Here is a 26,235-nt window from a genome sequence, read left to right as displayed (position 1 = left end):
CGGCCCGGAGACCCCCGCCCCGCCCGGGCCTGGGGCTCGCCCGGCGCCGCCGCTCCCGCCCCGGCCTCTCCGCTCCGGCGCTCGGGCGCGGCCCCCGGCCCCGGCCCCGGCCCCGGCCCCGGCCCCCGCGCGGCTCCCTCAGCGCCCCGTCCCCCGCCGCCCGCGGCACAAACCTGGGGGCCGCTCCCCGGCATGGCCGACTCCGCGAGCAGGCGGCGAGCCGGCCGCGGGGCCCGCAGCGGCAGCCGCCAGCCGCCAGCCGCCAGCCCGGCCCTCCCCGCGCGGAGCCGCGCCCGCGCGCCCCCCGCCCCCCCGCGCCCCGCCGCCCCCCGCCGCTCCCCTCCCCCTCCCCCTCCCCCTCCCCCCCTCCCCCGGCGGCGCCAGTCGCGCCCCGGCCGCGCGCGCACGCGGGGTTGCGGCTCAACCTACTTGCGGTCTCCTGGGGGCGGCCATCACCCCTGGCCCGGGAAGCCGGGCGGCCCCGCGGCTCCGCGGCCCTGCGGCGGGCGGCCGCCTCTCGCCTCCGCCCTGGGCCGCCGCGGCCGCCGCTAGGGCGCGGGGCGAGCGGGAGGCTCCCCCATGCCGCCCGCCCGCCCGCCCGCCCGGCCGCACCGGCCTCGGCTCGCCCGCCGCCCGCCGCCCGCCGCCCGCCGCCCGCGGAGACAGCGCCCCCGGCTCGCCCGCCGCCGCGCTCCTCGGCCGCCCGCCCGCCCGCAGCCGCAGCCGCAGCCGCTGCCGCTGCCGCTGCGTCGCTTCCTCCTCCCTTTCCCTCTTTCCTTCTCCGCCGGAGCGGAGGTTGGCAAACCAGCACCTGCTGCTGGAGATCACCGAGAACTGAAACAGGAAACCCCGAGCCAAGGGGAAAACCCGGGAGGCGTGGAGACGGGTGAGGGGAGCCGCCGGGACCTGCCGGGCCCCGCCGCCGGCTCCCGCGCCTCCTCCGCGCGCCCCTGCCCCTCCCGGCCGGGGGTCCCGGCGGTCCCGGCGGTCCCGGCGGTGCCGGCGGTGCCCGCGCCCCACCCCCAGCGCCGGCCGGGAGGGCGCCCCTGCTGCGCTCGGCCACGCCCGGTGCCCCCGCCGCTGCCGCCGCCGCCGCTGCCGCCGCGGGCCGTTCCCGGGCGGCCGGGGGAGCGAGAGGCCGCCCCCCCAGCCCAGCCCAGCCCAGCCCAGCCCAGCCCAGGCGGCTTTCCCGCGGCTGCCTGCTTATTATCAATATTCTGTAACGAGGAAAAACCACACCCGCATTAGCAAGACCAATAAGGGAACTTACACAAATGCGGCTGTTTGGATTTCACCCAGGGGAAGGGCTTCTTTTGGCCAGGAAACTGGCCTGATTGGAAACTGCGATATGTCAAAATCGAGGTTAAGCCCAGGATAAATCCAGATCTCTTTTCTCGAGGTTGGGAGGAGACCGCCCTCCGCACTGAGCCGCAAGTGGGGAAAGCACCGGGAGCGGAGAGCCTCTTCTCTTGTGTCAGTTGTCCAACGCCCGGCACAATTTAGGTCAACATTTCGATGATATTCAAATAATCTATTCGCCTGCCTGTGGAATTATCACCAGGTGCCTCACTCCTAGCCTCGGACAGGATGCATCTGGTCTTGGAGTGGAAGGGAAGGGAATTCACGTGGATTGTGTCCCCAGCCTGGGCCACAGGCTAGGTAGACTGCTTTAAATGCGTTATCTCATTCATGTGTCACCACAGCCATGTGAGCTAGGTGTTATAATCCCCTTGATCCCTCAGCAAATCGAGGTTAGAAAAATTTGCTGAAATTTCACGGTTTGGACATGAAGGACACAGGTCTGTCCGCATCCAAAGCACATACTTGTTTTCACTGGACCAGAGTTCATGCCTTTGATGACACTTTTCACCTTTAATAAAATGACTTCTTGGCACTCTGAATTGTTTTCAATAGAGCATGTATACGGTTTAGGCCTGGATCTGTTGAATTTGCTTGGGCTACTTAACGGTAGTGATATCTATAATGTTATATATATAGATACAGTGATATCTATAAATGGGGCTAAAACTTTACAATTTCTAGTTCTCTTTAACAAATTTTTTAAAATCTGACTTTATGGCTCAGTTGAGCAGCACGGATGTCCCCATTTCTTTGGCCCATATTTGTAGCCCGTTAACAATTGATGATGGGGTCCCAGCCGAGAGCATCCTGCTGGCTAGAGCCCACGGGCATCATCATGCTGCAAGATGAAAGGGGTGCATCTTGCTGAGATGAGCCTGCTTTCCGCTTGGGCAGGCCAGTCTTGAGGGCTGCTGAGTGATAGAGCAAACTGGTAGGCTTCTTTGGGGCCATGAGAGCTCTCTGGTCTACATTTCTGATACCACCTTTAAGACCCATAAGATGTCTGGCAACCTGTTATCTGCAGCCAGGTCAGTTTTGCCTGGCAGGAAGGGAGGGATGCTCTGAGAAATCATCCCCTGTTCACCCAGCCAAACCCTCAGAAGTCCCTCTAGCAGTGTTAGGGAGTGGCAGAGACCTAAAATGAGGCTGGCTGGCTGACTGTAAGTGACAGCATCTGTGACATGGTTTTGATGATGCTAGGAGTTCCCCTACTCCACGATATATCATCCTCACAGTCTATCTTAGCTCCCTCATTGACTCAACTGAATTCCACTCAGCATTGACTATGTGTTGTTATAGACCAAGGCACTCTATCAGGTGCTTTGGAGCTAAGAGGCATGAATAATTATCGCAATTGCCAGCATTTTGTGAATGCTTACCATTCTAAGCACTTTCCATGTGTTTGCTCATATAATACCCACGAAACCCCTGTGAGAGAATAACTGTCACTATTTCCATTTCACAGATGAGAAAATTCAGACCAAGATTACAGTCAGCAGCATGCAGGGACGAGAACATCGGCAGTCTCGTTCTGGAATCTGGACCCATGATGTGAATATGATACTCTAACTGCCCTTAGTTCCCTTACTATGTAGTTGAGGAGATAAAAAAAACATACAAAAGTTCAAAGAAAACTAAGAGGACAAGAGAATTTAGAAGTGCTAAATATGTGTCACGGGTAATAAATGCAACGAAGTTTCTGAGGACAGAAGAACTGCCTTACGTTGACGTGGTTGGGAAGACTCACACAGAAGATGATCCTGGGCTTCCAAAAGACAAAAAAAAAAGGAAGCTGGATAATGATGAGGAATAGTATTTTGATAAACCAAGAGGATGGGGCAGGTCTTGAGTGGAGCAGCATAAATAAAGATGGAGTGCCAGGGAATGTGGAAAATAGGGATTAAAAAAAGCTGTAGTGGATATTTGGAACCAAATTACACAGATAGCTGCAAATGGGGAGAGACAGAGACAGAGAAAGAGAGGGATTGAGTTCAACAGAGCCTGTACACAGTGGGGAATTGTGAAGGGGTTTGGACACAGGATGACATGGAGGACATCCTATTTTAGGAAAATAAATACAGTGCTTGTTACTGGATGGTTTGCAAGGGGAAGGACTGGAGCGGGGAGACGTGGCTGGTGGCCAATATGGCAGAACAGACGTGAAGTATTGAAGTAAATAGCGGGGAAGGAGAGGAGGGGACAATCTAGTGAGACGTTGGGACCTGAAAAGTCCCACAGAGTGACTGCACACCCTTGACGAAGATGGACTTAAGAAAGGGGAGAAGTCCAAAATAACCTCTCGAGTGTGGATATGAAACCTATAGTAATGCTGACTGGAAAAAAAGAGGAAGTTCAGGGGTAGAGGAACTATTTTTTTTTTTTTTTAACAAATGCTTAGAATAGTTTGATTTTAAGCATGTATTTGTGGTTACGGTGGGATATGCCCGTGGAAATATTTTATCATATTGTCTAGAGAAGACAAATAGTTGGGTAAATGAGACTTTTATGTTATTGAGAGGGTATGAAAAATTAAATGCTCATTGTTATGATAATAAACCAAGCACAGTTGTTCATCTGAAGTAAACCGGAATTGGGAGAAAATCTCTGACAAAAATAAAATGCTCCTATGGCTCTGAGACAAACGAGCATTAGGGAAATCCTCTTTTCTTGACTCTAAGTTATATTGACTTAAAAGGAAAAGTAGGAAAGTAATTCCGAGAAGTTCAAAGAATATAAAAGGGATGAGAGAAAACTTAGAGATCATTTCATGTGAGCCCACTTTTCATTTTACAGATGGTGAAACTGAGCATCAAATTTTGAATGTCTTGACAATAAAACTCCAAAATAGGCATTGGGCAAAATATGGCACGTTTGCCATTATCAATTCTGGATAGACAACCAATCTGTATCTTAGTTATAAAACCAAGGCTGGACCTCAAATTGTGACTCTGAATTGCGCACAATTAAAGAATTTGAGTGGTTGTAGCTCCATAGTAGGCGAAGCCTTGGGACAGCCTCACTAGTTAAAAGCAAATGCTCTGGAAAGAACAGATTAGGCGTGGGAGGTGTGTGTGTGTGTGTGTGTGTGTGTGTGTGTGTATGTGTGTGTGTGTGTAGAGAGAGAGAGAGAGAATGGTTGCAAGAGCATACTTTTTTTCTGATATATAGCTCCCAGGTAGACTGCTACACACCTATATTCACATTTGAACCTCAAAAGACAAGAGTTTCAGCCATCACATCCCACCTGACTGCCTCAGTCTGGAGCTTCCGATGTCCAGCCACCTTCTCTAAGACCTCCAGAGACTTCAAATGTGATAACCCATAGTCACTCTCAGATTCAAAATGGCACAACCCCCTGGCAACTGCTTCTGGTCTATCCAGAGCTCTCCTAATGGTGTCCTTAGATGTTTCCTTATTGAAATTGTGTGTATCCCGTGGATACACTTGAGGATGTGAGACAACGATTTCTCCTGCCTCTACCATTTCTACCAAAACACTTACCTGAGTTGAGATGAAGTCAAGAGTCCCTTCCATGTGCTTCATCTCCAGCCCTTTGGCCAAAACTTGATTTCCTTCAGTTGAAGAGCTTCGCACCTGTAGCCAGATGACTACTATGATTTTTCAGTTTCTTTTATATCTTCCGGAGAAGTCCTGGTTCATTCCAACCACCTATGAAATGTTGAGTTTTCTTAATATCATTACCCTAAACAGCCATTTTCGAATCACATGATCTGTGTAAGACAGACACAGAGGGATGAAACGCAGTCCTGCCCATGTCCTTCAGTGACTGCTTAGACTTGCTTTTTAATGCTGAGTTCTTAGGGAAAGGAAACCGGAGGACACGAGATATGTGCTATTGACCAATCCCAGGACTTCTTTCTTTTGATGAGTTACCACAAGATTCCACATTAGCAGCATGACTCTTTCTCTGTCTCTCTTTTTTTTCCCCCAGCATTTGTGGGAGGCCACCAGAGAGCAGAACAGCAAGGTTTTCAATATGCTGTGTCATACAGTCATGGGCTTGGTTTTCTACCTGAACCAGTGTGGCTGCCCTAATTTACTACATTTAGTCAACATGGAATTTTGAGAGCAATAAACGCTTAATGTTGAATTTACAAATGCTCCTAAGGTGACACTTGGCCGTTTTGACAAGGGCCACATGTATCGTTGCAGCTCACCTTGCTCAGAAGCTTAAATTTTTTTTGTTTTAACATGGAATGTCAAGTGCAGCCAAAAACATCCTCATCACCTTTGCAAGCATCTGTTGTTTTCCAAGGAAATTGGTATACAGAATTACAAATGTACACAAGTGAGCTAGCTAGAGACAGAATTATGGAATTTTCAGATTAGAATGCATCCTATGTGAACAGACTCCATAAGGAGAATATTAATTGCAGCATTATTTGCAAAGGCAAAAAAAAAAAGGAATAAATCTATTTATTAATAGGAAACTACGCAAATTATGCTATCTTCAGAATGTCATTCATCTATTAAAGAGAGAAACGGCTTTATGTATGGAATTGTTTTTGAAAAAATCAGGTAAATACCAGTGTATCTAGTGTGCTACCATTTGTGTAAAAAACGAAGAAGACCTCTGGAAGGACACACAAGAAAATGGTAATGGTGATTATCCTAGCCCGGCGGACTGGATGATTATCAGGAAGGAAGGATGTAAAAGAGATCCACTTTTTATTCAATAACCATTTATAACTTTTGAATTTTACTTATTTATTTATTAGATTTTATTTTTAAGTAATCTCTACACCAGACATAGGTCTCAAAGCCACAACCCCAAGATCAAGAGTTGTATGCTCTGACTGAGCCAACCAGGCACCCCAGATTTTGAGTTTTAAATTGGGTGCTTGAATTAGCTTTCAAAAACAGTTTTTTTTTTAAGTCTACATTTATCAGTGATGTGTGCTGCTGTCCACCCCCCCTTTTTTTTTAAGATTTTATTTATTTATTCATGAGAGACATAGAGCAAAAGAGAGGCAGAGACACAGGCAGAGGGAGAAGCAGGCTCCACGCAGGGAGCCCGACATGGGACTCGATACCGGGTCTCCAGGATCAGGCCCTGGGCTGAAGGCGGCGCTAAACCGCTGAGCCACCTAGGCTGCCCTTAATACCCCTTTCTACTTTTATTTTATAAATAAGCAGATCCTATTTTTGGAAATAGTACTCCAGCCACAAGGATGAGGAAGTTGAGGGAGTCCTGTGAGTTGCATGCATGAGTTCCGGGGGTTCCCAGGCCAGGGAAAGATACCTATGGTCATGTGGAAAGGGAGGTCCTGTAACACTAAAGGATTCCCAGCCAGAGTTAGTGGGATTAGTCAGTGTTTTTACTAATTGCTAAAAGCTCCCAACTCAGATTTTATGAGGATTTTTGATGGGACTGCTTTAACTAAAGGGAGCACTCAGCGAAGTTCTTGTGAGGAGATACAGAAGTAGTGTGTGAGCCCCTGGAGTGGGCCGATGAATAGGTTTCATTTTTTTCTCCACCATACTCATCACCTACAATTATATTTGCTTATTTGTGTTATTGTGTCTCCCCACATCATAATGTAAATCCTACGAAGGCAGGAGCTCTGTCGTGTTCCTGCAGTGTCCCCAGTTCTGTGCCTAGTGTGTAGAAAACACTCAGGTTGGCTCCGTCCCAGGGACCAGAGCAGCCCATGCCTCTCCAGCCTGTGGCTGCCTGTTTAGGCATCTATCTGCTAACAGGCAGTACTGACATGGCCAGGGGAACCAGGATTCAGGCCTCCAGTCTCTGAAAGCATGGACAAAGCAGAATTAAAATCTCAGAAGAGCTGGGGAGTTAGAAGAGTACTTAGAGGAACAAAGCAAGGAGCCAACTACTGAATAGCAGAAAAAGGCAGGGGCTTGGTTTTAAAAATAAGAAGAAAAAAAGGAAAGAAAAGAAAGAAAAAGAAAAACAACCAATTACAAACAAATTAAAACAAGACAGTTTCCCCAAACAAACAACTAATAAAACACGACAATAAAGTAGAAGACACAGCCCCCAAATTAGGGCTGCAGTTTCCAGGAAGGGCAGGATTATGAGCAGAGCAGATTTGCTGCTGAGTCATTGTACCGCTGGAGTTGGGCGATTGGATAGGGAAAGTCACCTTGATTTAGGGTCTAGGCTGGTTTCAGAGTCTCGGCTAGGGGACAGGTAATGGAGCCGGTGGCTGACATCAGAGGGATACAGGGAAAACAGCCCACCTACATGGCTCCAGGTATTCACTTCTAATCTTGAGTGGAAGTCCAAGGGAAATTTCCACTGCCAGCTGTTTTTGTCTGCACGTAGACATTCCAGGGAATCTTTAGTCAGAGTATCCAGGAGTCAGAAATGAAGTGTCCAGCCAGGCGGAAAACATAAAGCACATCTCCACGGGTCCCCCCAGTCAGTGCCTAGGACTGAGGCTAAAGAGAGAAATATAATGCAACTATCTGGTGGCTTTGAATGATTTGGGTAGGTCCTGGATCACAATGAGGACTTTGGTGGAGGTGAGCTCAGATTGTCAAGAAAGTATTTGTCTTCTGTTTTATCCATCCTGTGGTCAATCCAGAGCATGCAGGTGTAACCTTCATAGGCAGAGGTGGAGGCAGGATAGGCTTGAACAGAGGTCAGCCATGCATGGACTCCCATGTCTCATGGCCCCTCATTTTGGTCAAAACATTTATCTTATCTGAGCCAATGATGTCAGTATTCCCCTGAAATGTTTCTCTAGCTCTTTAGTTACTGTGTGATCCCCTCCAGTTTTTGTCTTATACACAGAATCCTGGTTTACTAAGAAGGGCTAGGTCTCTTTACAAGCACCTGTTTTAAAAAGTGAGCATTACCTATCTTTGGCAGTCCCTGCTTTTTAATGGAGACCCTGCTAGAGAAATTCAGGAAACTATTTTATTTTGGATAGTGACAAGAGGCAGTTAAATGCTCAGTAAGCTTTGGCAAGGACAACTTGTTTACCAGAAGACCCTGTCCTGATGAAATACATTGTCACCACTTTCTGTGTTTACTTTGCTAAAATATGTGTTTGTAAGAAATGTTAGAGTTTGGTAGGACTGGGTCTATACAATAACTTGTATTGTCTTGCACAATTTCAATTTCTTTATGCACAAAAGCGAGAGCTGGATCTTTTACGTAGGTAGCTGGCCAAAGGTGAAATTGAGGGTCAAGTCCTTTGGCTTCATGGATCTGGAACAACGGTTAATGGAAGTGGTTTTCACTGGGTTTAATACCTAGTAACTTGTAGTAGTCTGATGTATTATTTTATTTTTTTAAAGATTTTATTTATTTGAGAGAGAGCAAGCGAGCATGAGTGCTGGGGAGGGGCAGAGGGAGAGGCAGACTCCCCACATGACCCGGAGATCATGACCCAAGTAGAAGGCAGACACTTAACTGAATGAGTCACCCAGGTGCCCCAAGAGTATTATTTTAAACTATCACAGGAAAAAAAAAAAAAACTATCACAGGAACACATGTTTTTAAGAAGGTTTTTAAGACACATAAAAATAAAAGATTTCAAAACTACAAATTGTCTCTTATCCTATCACCCAGAGATAACCCTTGCAATTAATTTTTTTAAATTCTCTATATATTCCACTATCTTTCTTGACTTAATTAAACAAGTGTTTGTTGAGTTCTAGCACTGGACTTTGAATCATAAAGTAAAAGAAGTGGCCTATATCCTAAATAAATCAAAATTTTAAAGGAATACATACATTAAAGATAAGACATATTTGAAAAAAATCCAGAGAAAACACTAAATTAACTATAATCAAGTACTAAACTTCCAGGCAGCCCAGGTGGCTCAGCAGTTTAGCGCCGCCTTCAGCCCAGGGTGTGATCCTGGAGACCCGGGATCGAGTCCCACTTCGGGCTCCCTGCATGGAGCCTGCTTCTCCCTCTGCCTGTGTCTCTGCCTCTCTCTCTCTCTCTCTCTCTCTCTCTCTCTCTCATGAATAAATAAAATCTTAAAAAAAAAAGTACTAAACTTCCCCGAGTTAGGGACTCCTTCTGTCAGCTGCAATCCCCAGGATGCAGATATCAAAAGAATTCTTGTCCACTTTAGGGATTCATTCATTTAACAAGTGCTTTTTGGACACCTGCTATGTTCTGGGCACGGTTGGGAGGTCCTCCCATTAGCCGCTGCTGCTTCCTTCAGCCCCTCCTGCACCTGCCAACCCCTTGTCTCCTCCCACTCTCCCCTGCTCATCCTCTACCTGCCACACCAACCTTCTTGCCATTCTGGCCATTCCCTTTCTCTGGAACACTCTTCCATAAACACCCACAAGGCTTGCTTCTTAGTGTCCTTTGAACTTCTGCTCAAATGTCTCCTCAATAGAGAAGCCATCTCTCAACGCTCTATCTGGAACATCCACATAAAACCTCCCTTCATATACATTCTGGTCTCTATCCATCCATCCATCCCCTAACCCCCCCGTTTTTTTTTTTTTTTTAGCACTTATAATCACCTGAGATAGATCTAGATGCAGATATAGACATAGATAGATAGACACTACAGATATCTGTATATATAGATACTATTTCCAGATAGGATGCACACATACATAAATGGAAATCTGTTTATCTGAAGATGAGAATTCTGGCAAGTTGACTTGAATAAGGTAAAAGGAAAACAGACATGACATCACTATTGAGATATATCATAGGAAACCCAGAAAGAAAGTAGGTATGTAGGTGAGACTTTCTTCAGAAGTCCCCAAATGGGCTCAGGAAGGAAACAAGTAATGAAAGAAAGGTTAGCTACCCCAAGTATCTACCGCACGTCATAATCAGCCAGAAGCAGATTATCTAATCAAGCTGTAATTTATATCATGGGCTCTGTTTTCCCTTGGTTTCTGTGATACCACTTCTCTCCTGCTTCCCTCTTACTTCCTCTCTCTATTCCTATGAAGAATTCCTCTCTGATTCATTATATTTTGGCTCCATACACATGTCCTGGGTTTGCTCATCCATTTCTGTGGCATTCAGTAGTACCTATATTCTGATGATTGTCAAATCCATCTCTGTAGTGCATAGTACATGGCATTGAGGAGATGCACAACAAAGCACCTTTGTTTATTCAAAATGAATAAATGGCCTTTTGGAGGGCTCCTACTATGTCAGTCATTGTAGGTGCTGGAAAAGTTTCCTGCTCCAACAGAGCTTATATTATAAATATACCATTACACAAACAGATGGAAGCCACAAATGGACAAAATAATTTCACATACTAGTCAGTGCTCTGAAGAAGTCAGAGTAGAGCACTAGCAGGTCTGCAGGGGCTGCAGGCAGTGATCAGGGAAGCCTTTTTTTCAATCGAATTTTAGCTGAAATGATGCAAAGGAGCTAGCCCATGCGAACCACATTCCAGGTAGAGGCCATTGCAAGTGCAGGAGCCCCAAGGCAGTGTCAGCTATACGGGTCAAGGAAGAGACTGAAGAGCCTGTAGTGGGAGTAGAGACTGGCCCCAGCAGCTAGCCCCTTGCTGTCCAGTTTGCACAGACCACATGCCTTCCCATTATGGCATCCCTGGCCAGCCTCTCTTAAAACACTTACCTGCCTGGCTCTTGTAGTTTCTTGAGCTTGTCACCTTTCCTTGCTCTTCATAAACTGCGTTGGCAATCATCAGAAGGTTTCATGCCATGGTTTATTCCCAGGCCCCCATATAGAGTGCTCTCTCTGCTGGTGATGCCCTTCCCCTAATACCTTGTGAACAAAGATTTAGCACAGCGATTCATTCCATTCTAGAAAGCCTCCTTTGATCTTGTCTTTCTGGGTTAGATGTCTCTTCTCTATCCTCCCAGAGTCCTGTGAGATAACCAAGATACAGAAAAGTTGAGTAATTTCCCCCAAATCATGTGCCAGAGCCAGGATTTGAACAGAAGCTCTTGGCCATGGTGTACTGCCTCATAAGGCTGTTGGGAAAACTACATGGGATGATGCATTCAAAGTGTGTCACATAAGCCCTGACCTTTGGCAAAGACTCAGTAAATATTAGCTCTAATTACAGATATAATCTCTGCCCCAGAGAGACTTATGGTCAAATGATGGAGCTAAAAGTCAGTAAATATATGAATAAATCAGAGAAAACACTTTGAATACCTAGAAGGATCTTGACCATAGTGTTTTTTTTTTAATTTAAAAATATATTTTATTTAACCTAATATTTCCAAAATAGCATGATTTCACCTCATAATCAATATAAAAAGTTGATTGAGAGAATTTTCATTCCTTTTTGGTGCTAAAGTTTTCTAAATATTGGTGTATAGTTTATACATACAGCCCATCTCAATTTTGTGTTTTTTTTTCATTTTATTTATTTATTTATTTATTTATTTATTTATTTATTTATTTTTGTATATATTTTTTTATTGGAGTACGATATGACCATACTTTTAACTGCTTCTCTCATTTGCATTCCTTTCTATAAAGTACCTGCCACTTAATCATTGTGATGGTGATGCTCTTTGAAAAAGAAAATATTGAAAGGAGGAGTAGGTCTTGGGGAAAAAAATGATAAAATTCAGTTTTAAGCATGGTGAACTCATCTTCTAGAAGAGCTTCTGGAACATCTAATTAGAGATGACCAATAGGATGGGCAAATGGCTGCATAATTCAGTCTGTTACTTAAGCATCACCTCCCTCACTTCCACATCTAATTCAGCAGCCACGTCTTGTTGGTTCTACTTTCAAAATATATTACTCTGCCCTCTTTCTCCTCTACCATCACCTTAATCCAAACCACCACCATCACTCTGTGCTTTTTACTCTTTATCTGTAAAATAGAGATATGAATGTTTACCTTATAGGGTTGCTGTGAGCCTTAAATAGGATAATGTATGTAAAGCACTCAAAATGCTGTGTAGCCTCTTCCTGTAGAGGAAGGAGAGATGAAAAAGGAGAGAGAGGACCAAGATTGTATGGGAGCAAGGACTCCATAGAAGAAAATTTCTAAAAGAAAAGTAGTTATCAGAGATTAAGAAGACTGGGAACTTCCAAACATGTGATATCCTGTTCTATTAGTATATGTTTACGTAAAAGTGGTAAAATAGAAAGTTGAACAAGTTTGTTTCACACAATCTGTTTACAACCATCTACAGAAAGGTTAAGTCAATTAGGGTCCCTTGGTTAGAAGGAATAAGAATCAGCCAGAATCTGGTTGACAGAGGTCATCTCTGTTGAGTCAAAACTTCTTGTGTCAGGCCACCTCAATGAGCTGCTGACTAATCTGTGGATTGGCTTCCTTCAAGGTCAGCTGCCCACTCTGTTCAATCAGTAGAAGCCAGAGAGGGGTGGGAACAGCCACTCATGGCTGGTCAAGGGTTGCCCTGTCAGCAGGGGTTCAAGAGGGAACAATTTCCCTTGGAAGTGGCTCTAGGCTCTGCATATGGTGGGCACCACAAATGACACTTAAACAGTGGAGAGGGGTGGGGGGGGGGCTCAGTTGCTTAAGCATCTGCCTTCAGCTCAGGTCATGATCTCAGGGTCCTGGGATTGAGTCCCACGTCAGGCTCCCTGATCAGTGGGGAGCCTACTTCTCCCTCTCCTTCTGCCCCTCCCCCTGCTCATGCTCTATCTCTCTTTCTCTGTGTCAAATAAATAAATAAATAAATAAATCTTTTTTTTTTTTTTTTTTTTTTTAAAGTGGAGAGATACATTTACATCAAGGAATAGTACAAGGTTTGAAACCTGGGTTTTGAGTCTCAGAAATTCAGTCCTACTTTAAACCAGTTCTGTGCTTTGGGCAGGTTAGTAAATTTCTTTTTTTTTTTTTTTTTTAAATTTTTTTATTGGAGTTCAATTTGCCAACATATAGCATATAACCTAGTGCTCATCCTGACAAGTACCCTCCTCAGTGCCCGTCACCCAGTCACCCCATCCCCCTATCCACCTCCCTTTCCACTACCCCTTGTTTGTTTCCCAGAGTTAAGAGTCTCTCATGTTCTGTCTCCCTCACTGATATTTCCCACCCATTTTCTCTCCATTGCCCTCTATTTCCTTTCACTATTTTTTGTATTCCCCAAATGAATGAGACCATATCATGTTTGTCCTTCTCTGATTGACTTACTGCACTCAGCATAATACCCTCCAGTTCCATCCACATTGAAACAAATGGTGGGTATTTGTCGTTTCTAATGGCTGAGTAATATTCCATTGTATACATAGACCACATCTTCTTTATCCATTCGTCTTTCAATGGACACCAAGGCTCCTTCTCCAGTTTGGCTATTGTGGACATTGCTGCTATAAACATTGGGGTGCAGGTGTCCCAGGGTTTCACTGCATCTGTATCTTTGGGGTAAATCCCCAGCAGTGCAATTGCTGGGTCATAGGGCAGGTCTATTTTTAACTCTTTGAGGAACCTCTACACAGTTTTCCAGAGTGGCTGCACCAGCTCACATTCCCACCAACAGTGCAAGAGGGTTTCCCCTTTCTCCACATCCTCTCCAACATTTGTGGTTTCCTGTCTTCTTAATTTTCACCATTCTTACTTGGCCACAGCAACTTCTTGCAAGTTACATCTATGAAGGCAAAGGATACAAAAGCAAAAATGAATTATTGGGACTTAATCAAGATACAAAGCTTCTGCACAGCAAAAGAAACAGTCAACAAAACTAAAAGACAACCTACAGAATGGGATAAGATAGTTGCAAATGAGGTATCAGATAAAGGGCTAGTATCCAAGATCTATAAAGAACTTATTAAACTCGACAGCAAAGAAACAAACAATCCAATCATGAAATGGGCAAAAGACATGAACAGAAATTTCACAGAGGAAGACATAGATACGACCAACAAACACATGAGAAAATACTCCACACCACTTGCCATCAGGGAAGTAAATTTTTTTAACACTAACTTTCTCTTTCATTAAGTGGATATGCTTATAATCTCATAGATGTTTGCTTTGGAAAGCTCTGTGTGAACTGTAACCATCTTGAATCACCCAGGTCTCAAGTAACCTTGTTGCTTAGTAGAAGACATAGGTTTATTTCTTTATTTTTAAAGATTTTATTTATTTGAGAGACAGAGAGACAGAATGCAGGAGGAGGGGAAGGGGCAGCAGACTCTTTGCTGAGCATGGAGCCCAACTGGGGGCTAGATTCCAGGACCCCAGATCATGACCTGAGCTGAGGTCAGATATTTAACCCACTGAGTCATCCAGGTGCCCCTGTAGGAGACGTTGTTTTAATTGAATTGTTAAGTTAATTGCTGAAAACTTTGTTAAGATACTACTTAAAGTGGCACTATGCTCTGGGGGGTAGGACAAAGATATAATTCCCACAGAAGAATTTCTCTTCTTTCCGAAGTACGGGAAGAAGAAATTCCTTTATATATAAAGAAATTCCTTTATATATATATTTATTTATATATATTATAAATATTTATTTTATATATTATATATTATAATATATATTATATTATATTATTTATATATTATATTATATAATAATATATTATTAATATATAAGTATTTATTTATATATAAATATATTTATATTTATATATTATAAATATATAATATATAGTAAAATATATTTTATATATTTATAATATATATAAAGGAATTTATATATATAATATATAAATTCCTTTAATATATATATTAAATGATATATGTATTTATATATATGTATATTTATATCTATCTATCTATTTATCTATCTACCTATCGAGAAAGAGAGAGAGAGAAAGAGAAAAAGAGATGGTGTGGCTAACTCCAGAAAGGACAGTCTACACATGCACAGTTTATTGCCATTTATCTCCTCAGAAGTAGGATGAAATGGGGTAGAAGAGCTAGTCAAAGCTCTTCAAAGAAACAGACTAACAAACTCTGAGAATAAAGTAGAAAGAGAATGAGCAAAATGAAGGCAAGTCTAGTGGAACTAGAAAGTTGATCTAAGATTTTGAAGCTCTTCTCAGTGGGTGAGAATTAATCCCAGTAAAGCACTCTGAGTGGACCACAGAGGGTGGAGGAAGAACAGGCTGAAATCCATCATATGTGTGAGGACTCTAGGATGGGTAAGAGGGAACAGTTACGTGCTTCACATCACATGACAATACATAGTCATTGTCACCTGGAAGGTACATTCTGGAATTCAAAGTGAGAATGTCCGAAACTGACAGCAAATGTGTTCACAAGGCTTCCAGCTGCTTTGTGGTGCTTATGTTTGTTTTCTTCTCTCTTAATCTAGAAGAATATTTCTTCTTCTCCTCAAACTATAATATATAGCTGGAGTAAAGTGTTCAATATTTTAAAAAGTAAGTATAGTGAAACAGCCAGGGTTTTGGTCCTATACGATAGAATTTATGAAAGAATATTTAGGATCTGATATAATTTCTAGTTAGGCTTGAAAACCAAGCTTGGAGGCTACAGAGCCAGGCACTGTGTCCAGCATCACACCACAGAAGTATTCCAGGAAGGTATCAACACCACAGCGTGTCCTATCACCACCCCAAGGCTGGCTCTAGAAGTGGCCACTGAAATGGCTGTGCTTCTGGAAAACGGAATGTAGCTCTGGTTCTACTATTACTCTTGGCAGAATGAACTCTATGAGGGTTCTCTTTCTTTGGTCACTAGCTCCTTGTTCGAAATCTGACATGAGTGCATCCAATCAGAGTTTAGACCCTGTGCTGGAGCTCCAGCTGCAAAGGAGGATGGGCAAGCTAGTGCCAGGAATGTTCACTTTCTGCAGTGAGAGATGGGCTCTGCCTCTTAAGGTTTCTCAAGCATAGCAAAGAGCTTTAGATGCTGGGGAGCCACAAACATTAAAAATGTATATGAGGTGTGTCTTCTAAGAATGCTTGATTTTGGTAACCAAACCCATGATTGAGTTAATACAAAATATTTTAGCATACAATCTCCTAGACATCTCCTTTAAGTTCCCAGTTCTTGTTGGCAACTCCTGAGAAGCCCCCCCAAAAGTGAAAGCAATACGGATTCATTCCTTTTACCTATGTAATTTTTTTCCTTGTGGGATATCATATAGTTTTTTTTTAGTTCAAAATTGTGAACATCTACTAGCATTACAAATCAATATTTTTTTGTTGCACAAAGATAATCGTTAATATGTTGAATAAATGATCACCCATAAAAATAATGAATAGGTTGAAGGAAAAGCTTATGCATTATAAGATTTTTTTGTGCATAAGATAATGCATTACCTAGTGATGATAAAGATAATAAACAAGAGCAGCACATAAAATATTTGATTTATGATTAGATTTTTAAAAATCTGTGCTCAGACCTCTGATGGTACATACATGCAGAAGGAAGCTTCAATCTCTGTCACCAGTATTTTTTTTGTGGTCTCACATCTAGACTGTAAATAATAAGCTTGCTTATTAAAGCTATCTCATAGTCATTTCACAATTGATTAGCAATTCCAGTCCTGACGCAGATGCATGCCACATGTTAACATTTCTATACCGATGGCCCCTGCACATCTTCTGTCAACTCCTAGTGTACCTAATTTGGAAGGTAGGCAGTTTATAAGCCAGATGGGAATTAGACTGTCCTCAAAAGCTGGGAGATTTTGTCCATATGTTTTTGGTTGTTCCGCAGCGAGACCACGTTTTCCCGAGTGATGTTAACGAAGGGCTGAGTGGCCTTTCGTTGGTGCTTACTCAGTCCCTGTGTTTCCTGTGAGTCATTATTGTTTTCCAGCTCGATGCTGTGGCCAGCCTCGTTTTCAATGTGTCATTTTCATTCATTTGGAAACTAAAGAGCTGTGCTTTGTACCACGTCCTTAATGTCAGCAAAGCTAGCTCTGTTGGATTAAAATGCAAGATGTATTTGCAGCTAGTGCAAAGTGCTGCAGGCTGCCTATCTGAGCCAAGCAGCCGTGCTGAGCCTGTCACTCGAGCCTGTCGGAGGCGCCCTTCAGGAGGGCTGGAGGGCTGGATGCCCCAGGCAGGTAGCACCTCAAGGCCAGCCACAGCAAGAAAGCTGTCTTTATTTTGTGCCTGGCAAGTACAGAATGTGGCATGTAAGGGAGGTGTGGGCTGGTAGACCTCGCTAGAAAATGGTGACATGAAATTTACCCCAAAGTTCCCTATGGGATGGGCCCCTTGTAAGAGGCAAAAGAGTGGATACATATAAAGCACCTAGAACAACCCTTACTTAGTTAAGCTATTTGTATATGTTATCTCATTGCATCTTTACAACAATACTATTCAGATGGACAACTGGGTCCAGAGGAGTTAAGCCACTTCCCCAAAGTCACACAGCTACGTCAATGGTTTGGAGTTAGAATTCAAATCCAGTTCTGCCTGACATCCGAAATTTTTAACCTTCAACGATGAATTCAAATTCGACATCTAGAATTACATTCTGTTGTTAATAGGAGGGGGAGAGGGCTGGACTTCACATGAGGAAGAAAAGTGTGAATGAAAGAGAGCTGCCCTACAGTGCCACCCAGGGAGGGAAAGGCAACCATGCTCACCAGACTGGAAGTTCCAGAATGGAGCCCCTATAGCTACAAGCTGAGGCCAGAAGATACTTCAAACTCTGATGTGGGATTCTGTTGACTTTCATATTTTTCAGTGTATTTACACTTCCCCCAAATTACTTCACTACATAAATAAACCCACAGGTGTGGGAAAACGGAGTGTGAGATAATCAAGAAAGGAAATGAAGAATTTACAAAGTCAAGGTATGCCAGCCCCTGGGGGCAATTATAATAATCATGGTGCCCCAGTAGATGTCCAATAAATGTTTTACTAATGAAAGAACTCAGAGACTGACTCGGAATGTTTTAGATGTAGAGCACAAGTTACACGCAAAGAGAATTAGGGTCTTTCTGACCATAATACAAAAAATTTATGCGGTATAATTCTAACAGGTGTTTTGAAAAAAGCCTGGATCCTTTCAAGAAGGGATGTGGTTGAACAAAGCAAGAAGATTTACTGCAGTGAATTCAAGAGGCCTCGGAGGCTCCAGATAATATGGCCTCAGGCATCTCATGCTTGCCAGACATATTTGCATTCCTCCATAGCAACTTCTAAGGGCGAAATCTTCTCTAGGAAGTAATGCTGCAAGAAAGCAGGGGTGCTCAAGACCCCAAGGTACTGCTCCCCAGAGTTCCTTAGAGTCTGTCATTAAAACTAAGGGCAGCTGGTTGGTCTTATTAACTTAGTGGGTACAGAGTACACCTCCCAAAGACTCTGCTCTCCTCACTTCAGCCAGATTTCATTTCTCTGACTTCAAAAATTAGACAGTTGCATTTCCTTAGGTTGTCACTTGACATTTGTGCACTACCTCATTGGGATTCTCACAGGACTCTGCCCCATAAGATCGTTCTCTTGTCTGTCTCTTCTAGAGGCTTGGGACTGCCTCATGTTCACTGAGAAATCTCCACTGCCCAGCACAGTGCTTGGCACAGAATAGGCTTCTGATAGACAATTGTTGAATGATTGAAGTTAAGCCACAAAGGGAAAGGCAATTTAAAAAAGGGCATGGGAGGAAGAGGATCACTAATTGCAGTTAGTACAGTATGAGTCATTCAAAATCCCTTGCATTCTAATTGCATTGAACTGTAAGGAAGGATGACATTCATACCTAATACCACTATTAGGTTCAGCTAAAACCTCCTTGCTGTGCACTTATTGTATAAGTGGGCCTAGTGATGAGTTAGACATGATTCCTGCTCTTAAGAAGCTGCCAGTTGAATGGGGTAAAGTGAAACTGAAATACAGAACTGCACCCCAATGTGATCTGATCAATAGTAGACATGATAACTATGCATCAGAACCTGTTCCAAGTTTTCATATTTCTTTATGTTGCTTAACAACCCTATGAGATAGACACTATTATTGCCACTTTTTGCAGATCAGGAAACGGAGACCCAGAAGGGTTAAATAAACAGTCCAAGATCATAGTTGCTAAGTGGTTGGGCCAGGAACTAAACTCAGAATAATTAGAATTCAGAGACTCAGCTAGAAACCATTGCATTATACCTCTGCAGCACAGAAGAGGGAGGGATTGTTTGGGGAAAGGAGAGGAAGGGGAAGAAGGAGGGAAGCCAGCAGGTATTCAGGGAGGTGGTGTTCCTTAAGGGATGATTTGAATGACAGATAGGAGTATGATACATGAACAGGTTAGCAAAGGATGGGTAAGTGGAAGCATTTGCAGAGTGTGGAAAATTCTAAGACATAGTGTGTTCAGGGAACTGGAGTAGTTTGCTATCAATTAAGCACAGTGGGGATCCCTGGGTGGCGCAGCGGTTTGGCGCCTGCCTTTGGCCCAGGACGCGATCCTGGAGACCCGGGATTGAGTCCCACGTCGGGCTCCCGGTGCATGGAGCCTGCTTCTCCCTCTGCCTGTGTCTCTGCCTCTCTCTCTCTCTCTCTCTGTGTGTGACTATCATAAATAAATAAAAATTTATAAAAAAAAAAAAGCACAGTGTGCAAGAAATGGAGGGCATGGAAGAGGTAGACTGGGATCATGTCACAGGAATTAGAATATTCTCAAAGTCCGTAGCCTCTGGCAGAGTCCACACTTTTGTTGAACAGCATTTCCCTCAAAGGCCCTTATGAACTTGGGGCCCGGGGTTGCAAATGGAACGTTTCATCACCTGCTGCTTCTTGATGTGCATGTGTCTGATAATGTCTGCAGAGTCCTCGAGCCCAGAGAGACCACCTCTAGGAGCCGAGAGAGTTGCAAAGAGCTTGTGATTTTTGCCAGAGAAATTGTGGAACTGTCAAAGAGCTCAAGATACCTTAACCTGAGTTGATTCCTAGCTTGGCTTGTAAGCTCCATGACTGGCTCTGTCTCACTCACAATCTCCAATACATACATGATCTCTGGCACATAGTGGGCTCTCAGTACATCTCAATACATATTGTTGAATGAACAAATAAAAGAATAGGACTGAGGGGATCCCTGGGTGGCACAGTGGTTGGGCGCCTGCCTTTGGCCCAGGGCGCGATCCTGGAGACCCGGGATCGAATCCCACGTCGGGCTCCCGGTGCATGGAGCTTGCTTCTCCCTCTGCCTGTGTCTCTGCCTCTCTCTCTCTCTGTGTGTGACTATCATAAAAAAAAAAAAAAAGAATAGGACTGAGAATTTAACACTGGAGGAGGTTTACGTTTAAAGAAAATAGAAGAAAAGCAGAAGAGATGGAGAAGGTGGCTTGCAAGCTCAAGGGACAGCAGGTAAGGACTAGAATGGCCATATTGTTTGGGAACGGCTCAGTAGAGCTTTTGCCATGAACTGGGCTCAGAGGACCCAAAGAAGTCAGCCTCTGGCTGCAATTTTGATTTTAAGGAGGAAGCCTGCACAGCTTTTCTCAGAGTAGCTAAAACTGCCTGAGTTCTGTTTTGTTTATTTTTCCTTTATTTTATTTATTTTTAAGGATTTAATTTTTTTAAACTTTTTTTTAGAGGGGTGGGTGGGGAAGGGAAGGGAGAGAGAGAATTTTAAACAGGCTCCATGGCGAGTGTGGAATCCAATGTGGGGCTTGATCTCACAACCCTGTGATCATGATCTGAGCTGAAAGAATTGGACATGTAACTGACTGAGCCATCCAGATACACCGAAAGGTTTAATTTTTTCAAAGTAATCTCTCACTGAACGTGGGGCTTGATCAAGAGTCACATGCTCTATTGACTGAGCCAACCAGGTTCCCCTCTTTTCCCTTTATTTTGAAGAAATATCACACATGAAACTTTAAGAATGGTCATTAATCATCCCGGTGATTTTTTTTGAATGGGAAATCAAATAGGGATTTTAATATGACTGCTTCTTGCACGCTTTGATAAACATCTCATTTGATAGTTTGATTTGATTCAACAATTGAACATAGAACTTGAAGAGCAGGGGGACTGTGTAACATAAGAGATAATTTCTAAATAATTCCACTTTCCCAGAGGCTCTTGATAGGAGCTGGGTAGGAGGTAGACAAAGCTGAGGTTGCCTTCTCCGTTCAGCACTTGATTCATCAGTGGTCTCTGTGGCTGGCTGAGATGGATAAATGCTTTAAAAGTAAAAACAGCAGAGTCCAGATTGTCATCCTATTATTAATATATAAGCTTGTTCAGTACACTCTGGATGATCATTTCTACCTCTACATGGAAATGAATCAGAGACTCATGAGTACAGCAGCTATGAGACATGGGATAGGGGAGAATTTGTTCTTCCTTCTCACCCAGCTGTTCAGAATTTTTTTTAAAAAAATTAAAAATTTAATAGAACCATCAGAAGCATATTTAATCAGCTATGTCAGTTGTAAGACAGATCTCGGGGTTCTATTTATTCTCTAATTATTTTATTAATTCTCTAATCTCAAAACCATGTTTTCCACTCATGAAGATAGAAAAAAAACTAACACAACTTTAAACCACTAGTAACTGTCCTATGGCGTTAGTCTTTCGTAGCTGATGCCCTGCCTGCCCACCAGTACATTTCTTCATCGTATCACTTATAGACTCACGAATCACTGGATGCAAATTTCCCTTTTCTCCCGACATGTACAAAATTGGTTGGTTATGGCTTCTTACCTGGTAGCTTATATATTTGAAAATGTCATCAAAGTGAAAGTGCCTTCCTTCTTTCTTTAACCTGCCAAAACCATGAGCTGCTATGTTTTTAAATTTCTTTCTTCTCCTTCCTTCTTTTCTCATTGTAACCTCTTCCCTTTCAGAATTCCTAGAGAAGGGTCAGGAACCACTAGCGTCATGGAGAAACACTCTCACAACATTTGGCTCAAACTATGGAATACAGGCTTGTCCTTCTTTTATTCCACCATTAAAAAATATTAATAAAAAAATCAGTGATATTGCACAACTCTGGGAGAGTTTGACATCCAAAAGCAATGTTAAAATTTTCCCAGGAATGTGCTTTGGATGCATTCTAACATTCCTTAATTCATTTGTTTGTTTGTTCCTTCACTCAACAATTAATATAGGTCAGATATTATGCAAGGAACTAGGGCTTCAAAGACTGCTTAGTGGGAAGACAAACATTAAAAGCAAATGATTACAGTAATACATAATGAGGTAAGTTAAAAGCACTGTAGGACCTCCAAGAATGACATGGTAAGCTTTGCTGCAATAAGTTAAAAAAAAGCTGGGTGGGGGGTGGGGGTGACTGGCTGACAGGCACTGAGGTGGGCACTTGACAGGATGAGCACTGGATGTTATTCTGTATGTTGGCAAATTGAACACCAATAAAAAATAAATTTATAAAAAAGTTAAAAAAAAGCTTTCTGGAAAAGGAAGTCTTTATTATGTGAAGACTGAATTAGAGGTCACTTGGTAAAAAGCTCTGGAAAGAACATTCTAGAAAGGTGGGATATAGAGTCAGGAAATCATAGTACTTTGGGGAAAATGCAAGTGTATTATGATGGTTAAGATGAAAAGTGAGTATAGAGGAGGTGACAGTAAGAGGCTAGAAATGGTGGTTGGAGCAAAGTCAAAAAGGATTTTGTCTGCCATGTTTGCCATGAGGAGTTTGAACTTCATCTTGAAGGCCACAGGCGAACCATTGAAGAATTTTAAGCAGGGGAGAAACACTATAAAAATTTCATTTTAGAGAGATGAATCTGGCTTCAGTGAGGATAGATCAGAAGGAGATAAGACTGGAAACTTTCCAGTTTCCCTTGGCATAGATGCTGAAAGACTGGTGTATGTGTGTGTGTGGTGGTGGTGGTGGGGGTGGTGGTTAGAAGCATCTCTTACCCAAGTGCTAGGTAGCAAATGCTGGAGGACAAATACCAGGATCATGTCTGGAAGAGATGCTGGGGTTGAGCTGGAGTGGAATGTCCAATGGGAGCCATCCAGGCTGCAGCCAGAGGCCCAGAAGAGACAAGAGTAAGGAGTACCAGATTAGAACACACGGAACAGGAGGTAGCCTGCATAATTCCAAGAATGGAAGCCAGTACTGCAGTGGGACTGTTATGTGGTGGGACTTTTATATTTTCACACATTTCTGTAGCACAGCTACATATTTTCACACATTTCTGTGGGCAGAATGGGTTCGTTGAAAGTAGCCAGGATGAGACACACCAGAAGCATGGAGACTCGGTGGAACTCAGTTATAGTTGTCCAGTCAAGAAACATTTTAGAACAAGAGAGTGGCACCGTTGATGAAGAGGAAGATGGATTGTAGAGCTTTTAAGTTGTTTTCCTGGGGTATTTTCTAGGATAAATTAACAGCAAAATGTATCTCTAGATCACAAATCACATTAGTTTATGGTAAGTCATTTTTTTATGTTAAACTTTGGAGTTTAATTTTGGAGACTATCAAAGACAATATTTTTAGCTTTTGCATAATGAATACTGAACCTCTCTTTCTAGCAATAGACTCAATGACCAGTTGTTTGTGAATCCATCCCCTGGTTCATAATAAAACATTATCAATTACACAAAGCAAGATACTTGTCTTCTTGTTACATATGAGAGAGGACACCCTCTTGATCATCTAAAGTAATTTCAAATTATGAATGTAGGGCCAGAATGCAGACTGCTAGAAAATATCATCTGACTTGTCAGGAGACCCCTGGAGCCTTCCCTCATTTTGTGTGAACATACGTAACCAGAGTTCCTGCGGCGCAGCCCAGAGCCACTTCCTGACTCAAGAGAAGGGCAGTGACAAGGCATTAAATGTTGTAAGCGGTAGTACTCCCTGTTGGATAGAATTGTTCTAGTGAACCATTATCGGGATCCAAAATGCAGTTGTGACAACCTCTCCTTTCCTTCACCAGGTACTCAGTGGTTTCTATGTGTCCTAGAGTGAGGTGGGGGGTTGCCTCAATGTGACCAATGTCTTGGTGTGCGTGGACTCCAAGCACAAGTGGGGGACCCTCTCCTGCCACGTCCTGGCGATGGCAGGGGGAGGTCTAATGTTCCTTTTTTGCAGGGAACAGCCTGCCACAGCCTTAGAGCTCATGCATGGTGCCCCACACAGTAGTTCTTCGGGGCTAACTCAGATTGAATTAGGATCTCCTTGGGAATGAGGTCCAGGCATCCTATCCCCAGACACAACTGTTTCCTCCTCACCTTCTCCTAGTTCCAGTCATCTCATCTGCCTCCTCTCACCTTCTTTTTCAGGTAACAGTGTTCTGTCCTCCCTTCTAAAGGTGGCCACCCTAACCACCCACGTCCTCCCTGGAAGTGCAGTTACCCTAAATCCTTACATCTTCCTTGCAAGGTGGCCTAACCCAAGCCCTGTAGCCCTGCCCCGGTCTGAGGGTGGCTGCACTAAATCTCTATCCTCCTCCTTCTTATAGGAGTCTTTGGGGGAGAATCAGGAAGGAAACAATATAAACATATTCTCAAGTAGGCAATCAGTCCACAAGCTTAAATTTTTCTTTTCTGATTTTTTTTTTTTTTTTTAATGAGAGGAGAGTGGAACATCCTCAGTGGGGCAATAGGAATGAAATGGGTCTGAGACAAGGAGCAGTCACCCTAAACGTCAATGTAGGAGGTGTGTTCAGATGAATTTTAAGACTAGTTTCAGTACGAGAGGAGCTTAGGGTATATGAAACCTTAGGAACTTGAAACATGCAAAGTCACATCAGATTTATAAGGCTGGAAGAAATAGGTCTTCCAGACTTTAATTTTGTGCTTCTAATTCCTTTTGTTGAAAGCTGTACAGCAGAAGACAGTCCATAAATACACCATTATAATTAGTTATACAAACCAAACATAGAGTCTCCTATGTTGATTTACTACATCTGTTTTATGAAATATGTATATTTTTAATTAAATATATTCCTTAGTGCCCACTTGTGTTAGTTTGACTCTTTCAGGTTGCAAAGAAAAGATACATTCCAGGGGCCCTAAGTTTATCTGAGGACCCAGTGGCAGCTCTGCAGTAGCACTTGGCTCACTTGTCTAACTCCCTGGCCCCAGCCTCCCCGCATCGTGAGAGGACTTGGAACAAGGGACTGGGGTGGGGGTTGATCATGGTGCTTCCAGGCCAGCTCAGCACATCATGCCATGTTCTCTTTAACCTTGCTAACTAAGCCAGGCTGGTTCTTGCTATGTAACAGTCCTCCTAAATCCCATAGAGAAGGTGATGCAGTTAACAATCCAGCAATAAGAGGTAGACAGAGCAAATGGAACAGGGTTTTAGAAGGTTTATTAAAAAAAAAAAAGAAGATTCCTATAAAAGTAGGAACATTCTTCCATTTCAATTTAATAAGTTCCTATTTTCTTAAAGATTTTTATTTACTTATTTGAGAGAGAGAAAGAGAGTGATAGTGAGAGAGAGCATGAGCAAGGGGGGGAGGGAGAGGCAGGCTTCCCACTGAGTAAGGAGCCTGATATGGGGCTCTATCCCAGGACCTCAGGATCATGACCTGAGCCAAAGGCAGACGCTTAACTGCCTGAGCCACCCAGGCATCCCTAAACTCCTATTTTAATATTATTATTATTATTATTATTATTATTATTATTATTATTATTTGAGGATTTCAAGCAGGCTCCATGCTCAGCATGGAGCCCGATGCAGGGTTCAACCTCACAATCTAAGATCATGACCTGAGCCACAATTAAGAGCCAGATGCTTAACCGACTGAGCCACTCAGGCACCCCTAAATTTCCATTTTTAAAAGGTGTAATAATGTGCACAAACAGGTTTGGGAACAAGTCCAAATTATGGCAAGGGCTAAGAAGACAGGACTTGTTTTCTTTTACACAATCCATTAACCAACTTAATTAGAAGTTTTTTCTTTGTTCTGTTTTTCACAGTTAAGTAACTCGGGTTCCCTGGGTGGCGCAGCGGTTTGGCGCCTGCCTTTGGCCCAGGGCGCGATCCTGGAGACCCGGGATCGAGTCCCACGTCGGGCTCCCGGTGCATGGAGCCTGCTTCTCCCTCTGCCTGTGTCTCTGCCTCTCTCTCTCTCTGTGACTATCATAAA

At 43.4% G+C, this 26,235-nt stretch overlaps 1 protein-coding gene and 2 long non-coding RNA genes across 19 annotated transcripts in view; 2 read left to right on the top strand and 1 right to left on the bottom strand.

Annotated features, from left to right (window-relative positions):
• ZC3H12C (zinc finger CCCH-type containing 12C) overlaps positions 1-26,235 on the bottom strand; it is a 176,542-nt gene that overhangs the window by 76,339 nt on the left and 73,968 nt on the right. For 11 of the 17 annotated variants that reach the window (XM_072821879.1, XM_072821878.1, XM_072821890.1 and 8 more), the window contains 3 exons: positions 13,440-13,893; positions 10,928-11,179; positions 4,864-5,031 (listed from right to left, as the gene is read on the bottom strand). In XM_072821879.1, coding sequence (XP_072677980.1) covers positions 4,864-4,905 — 42 coding nt within the window. In that variant the 5' untranslated portion in view covers positions 4,906-5,031; positions 10,928-11,179; positions 13,440-13,893. Of the gene's footprint in view, positions 1-173; positions 267-429; positions 547-811; positions 958-4,863; positions 5,032-10,927; positions 11,180-12,173; positions 12,400-13,439; positions 13,894-26,235 lie in introns of those variants that run through there. The other 6 variants (XM_072821891.1, XM_072821892.1, XM_072821886.1 and 3 more) reach the window with 5 other exon arrangements.
• On the top strand, positions 1,145-4,004 carry LOC140630920 (uncharacterized). The gene is made up of 2 exons (XR_012028606.1): positions 1,145-1,659; positions 2,828-4,004. It is a non-coding gene; the product is annotated as an uncharacterized lncRNA (long non-coding RNA).
• On the top strand, positions 15,365-19,591 carry LOC140625103 (uncharacterized). The gene is made up of 3 exons (XR_012024474.1): positions 15,365-15,634; positions 17,919-18,027; positions 18,217-19,591. It is a non-coding gene; the product is annotated as an uncharacterized lncRNA (long non-coding RNA).

Source organism: Canis lupus, chromosome 3 (assembly GCF_048164855.1).
Source record: "Canis lupus baileyi chromosome 3, mCanLup2.hap1, whole genome shotgun sequence".
Taxonomy (NCBI): Eukaryota; Metazoa; Chordata; class Mammalia; order Carnivora; family Canidae; genus Canis; species Canis lupus.
This window is presented reverse-complemented; position numbering and strand designations above follow the sequence as displayed.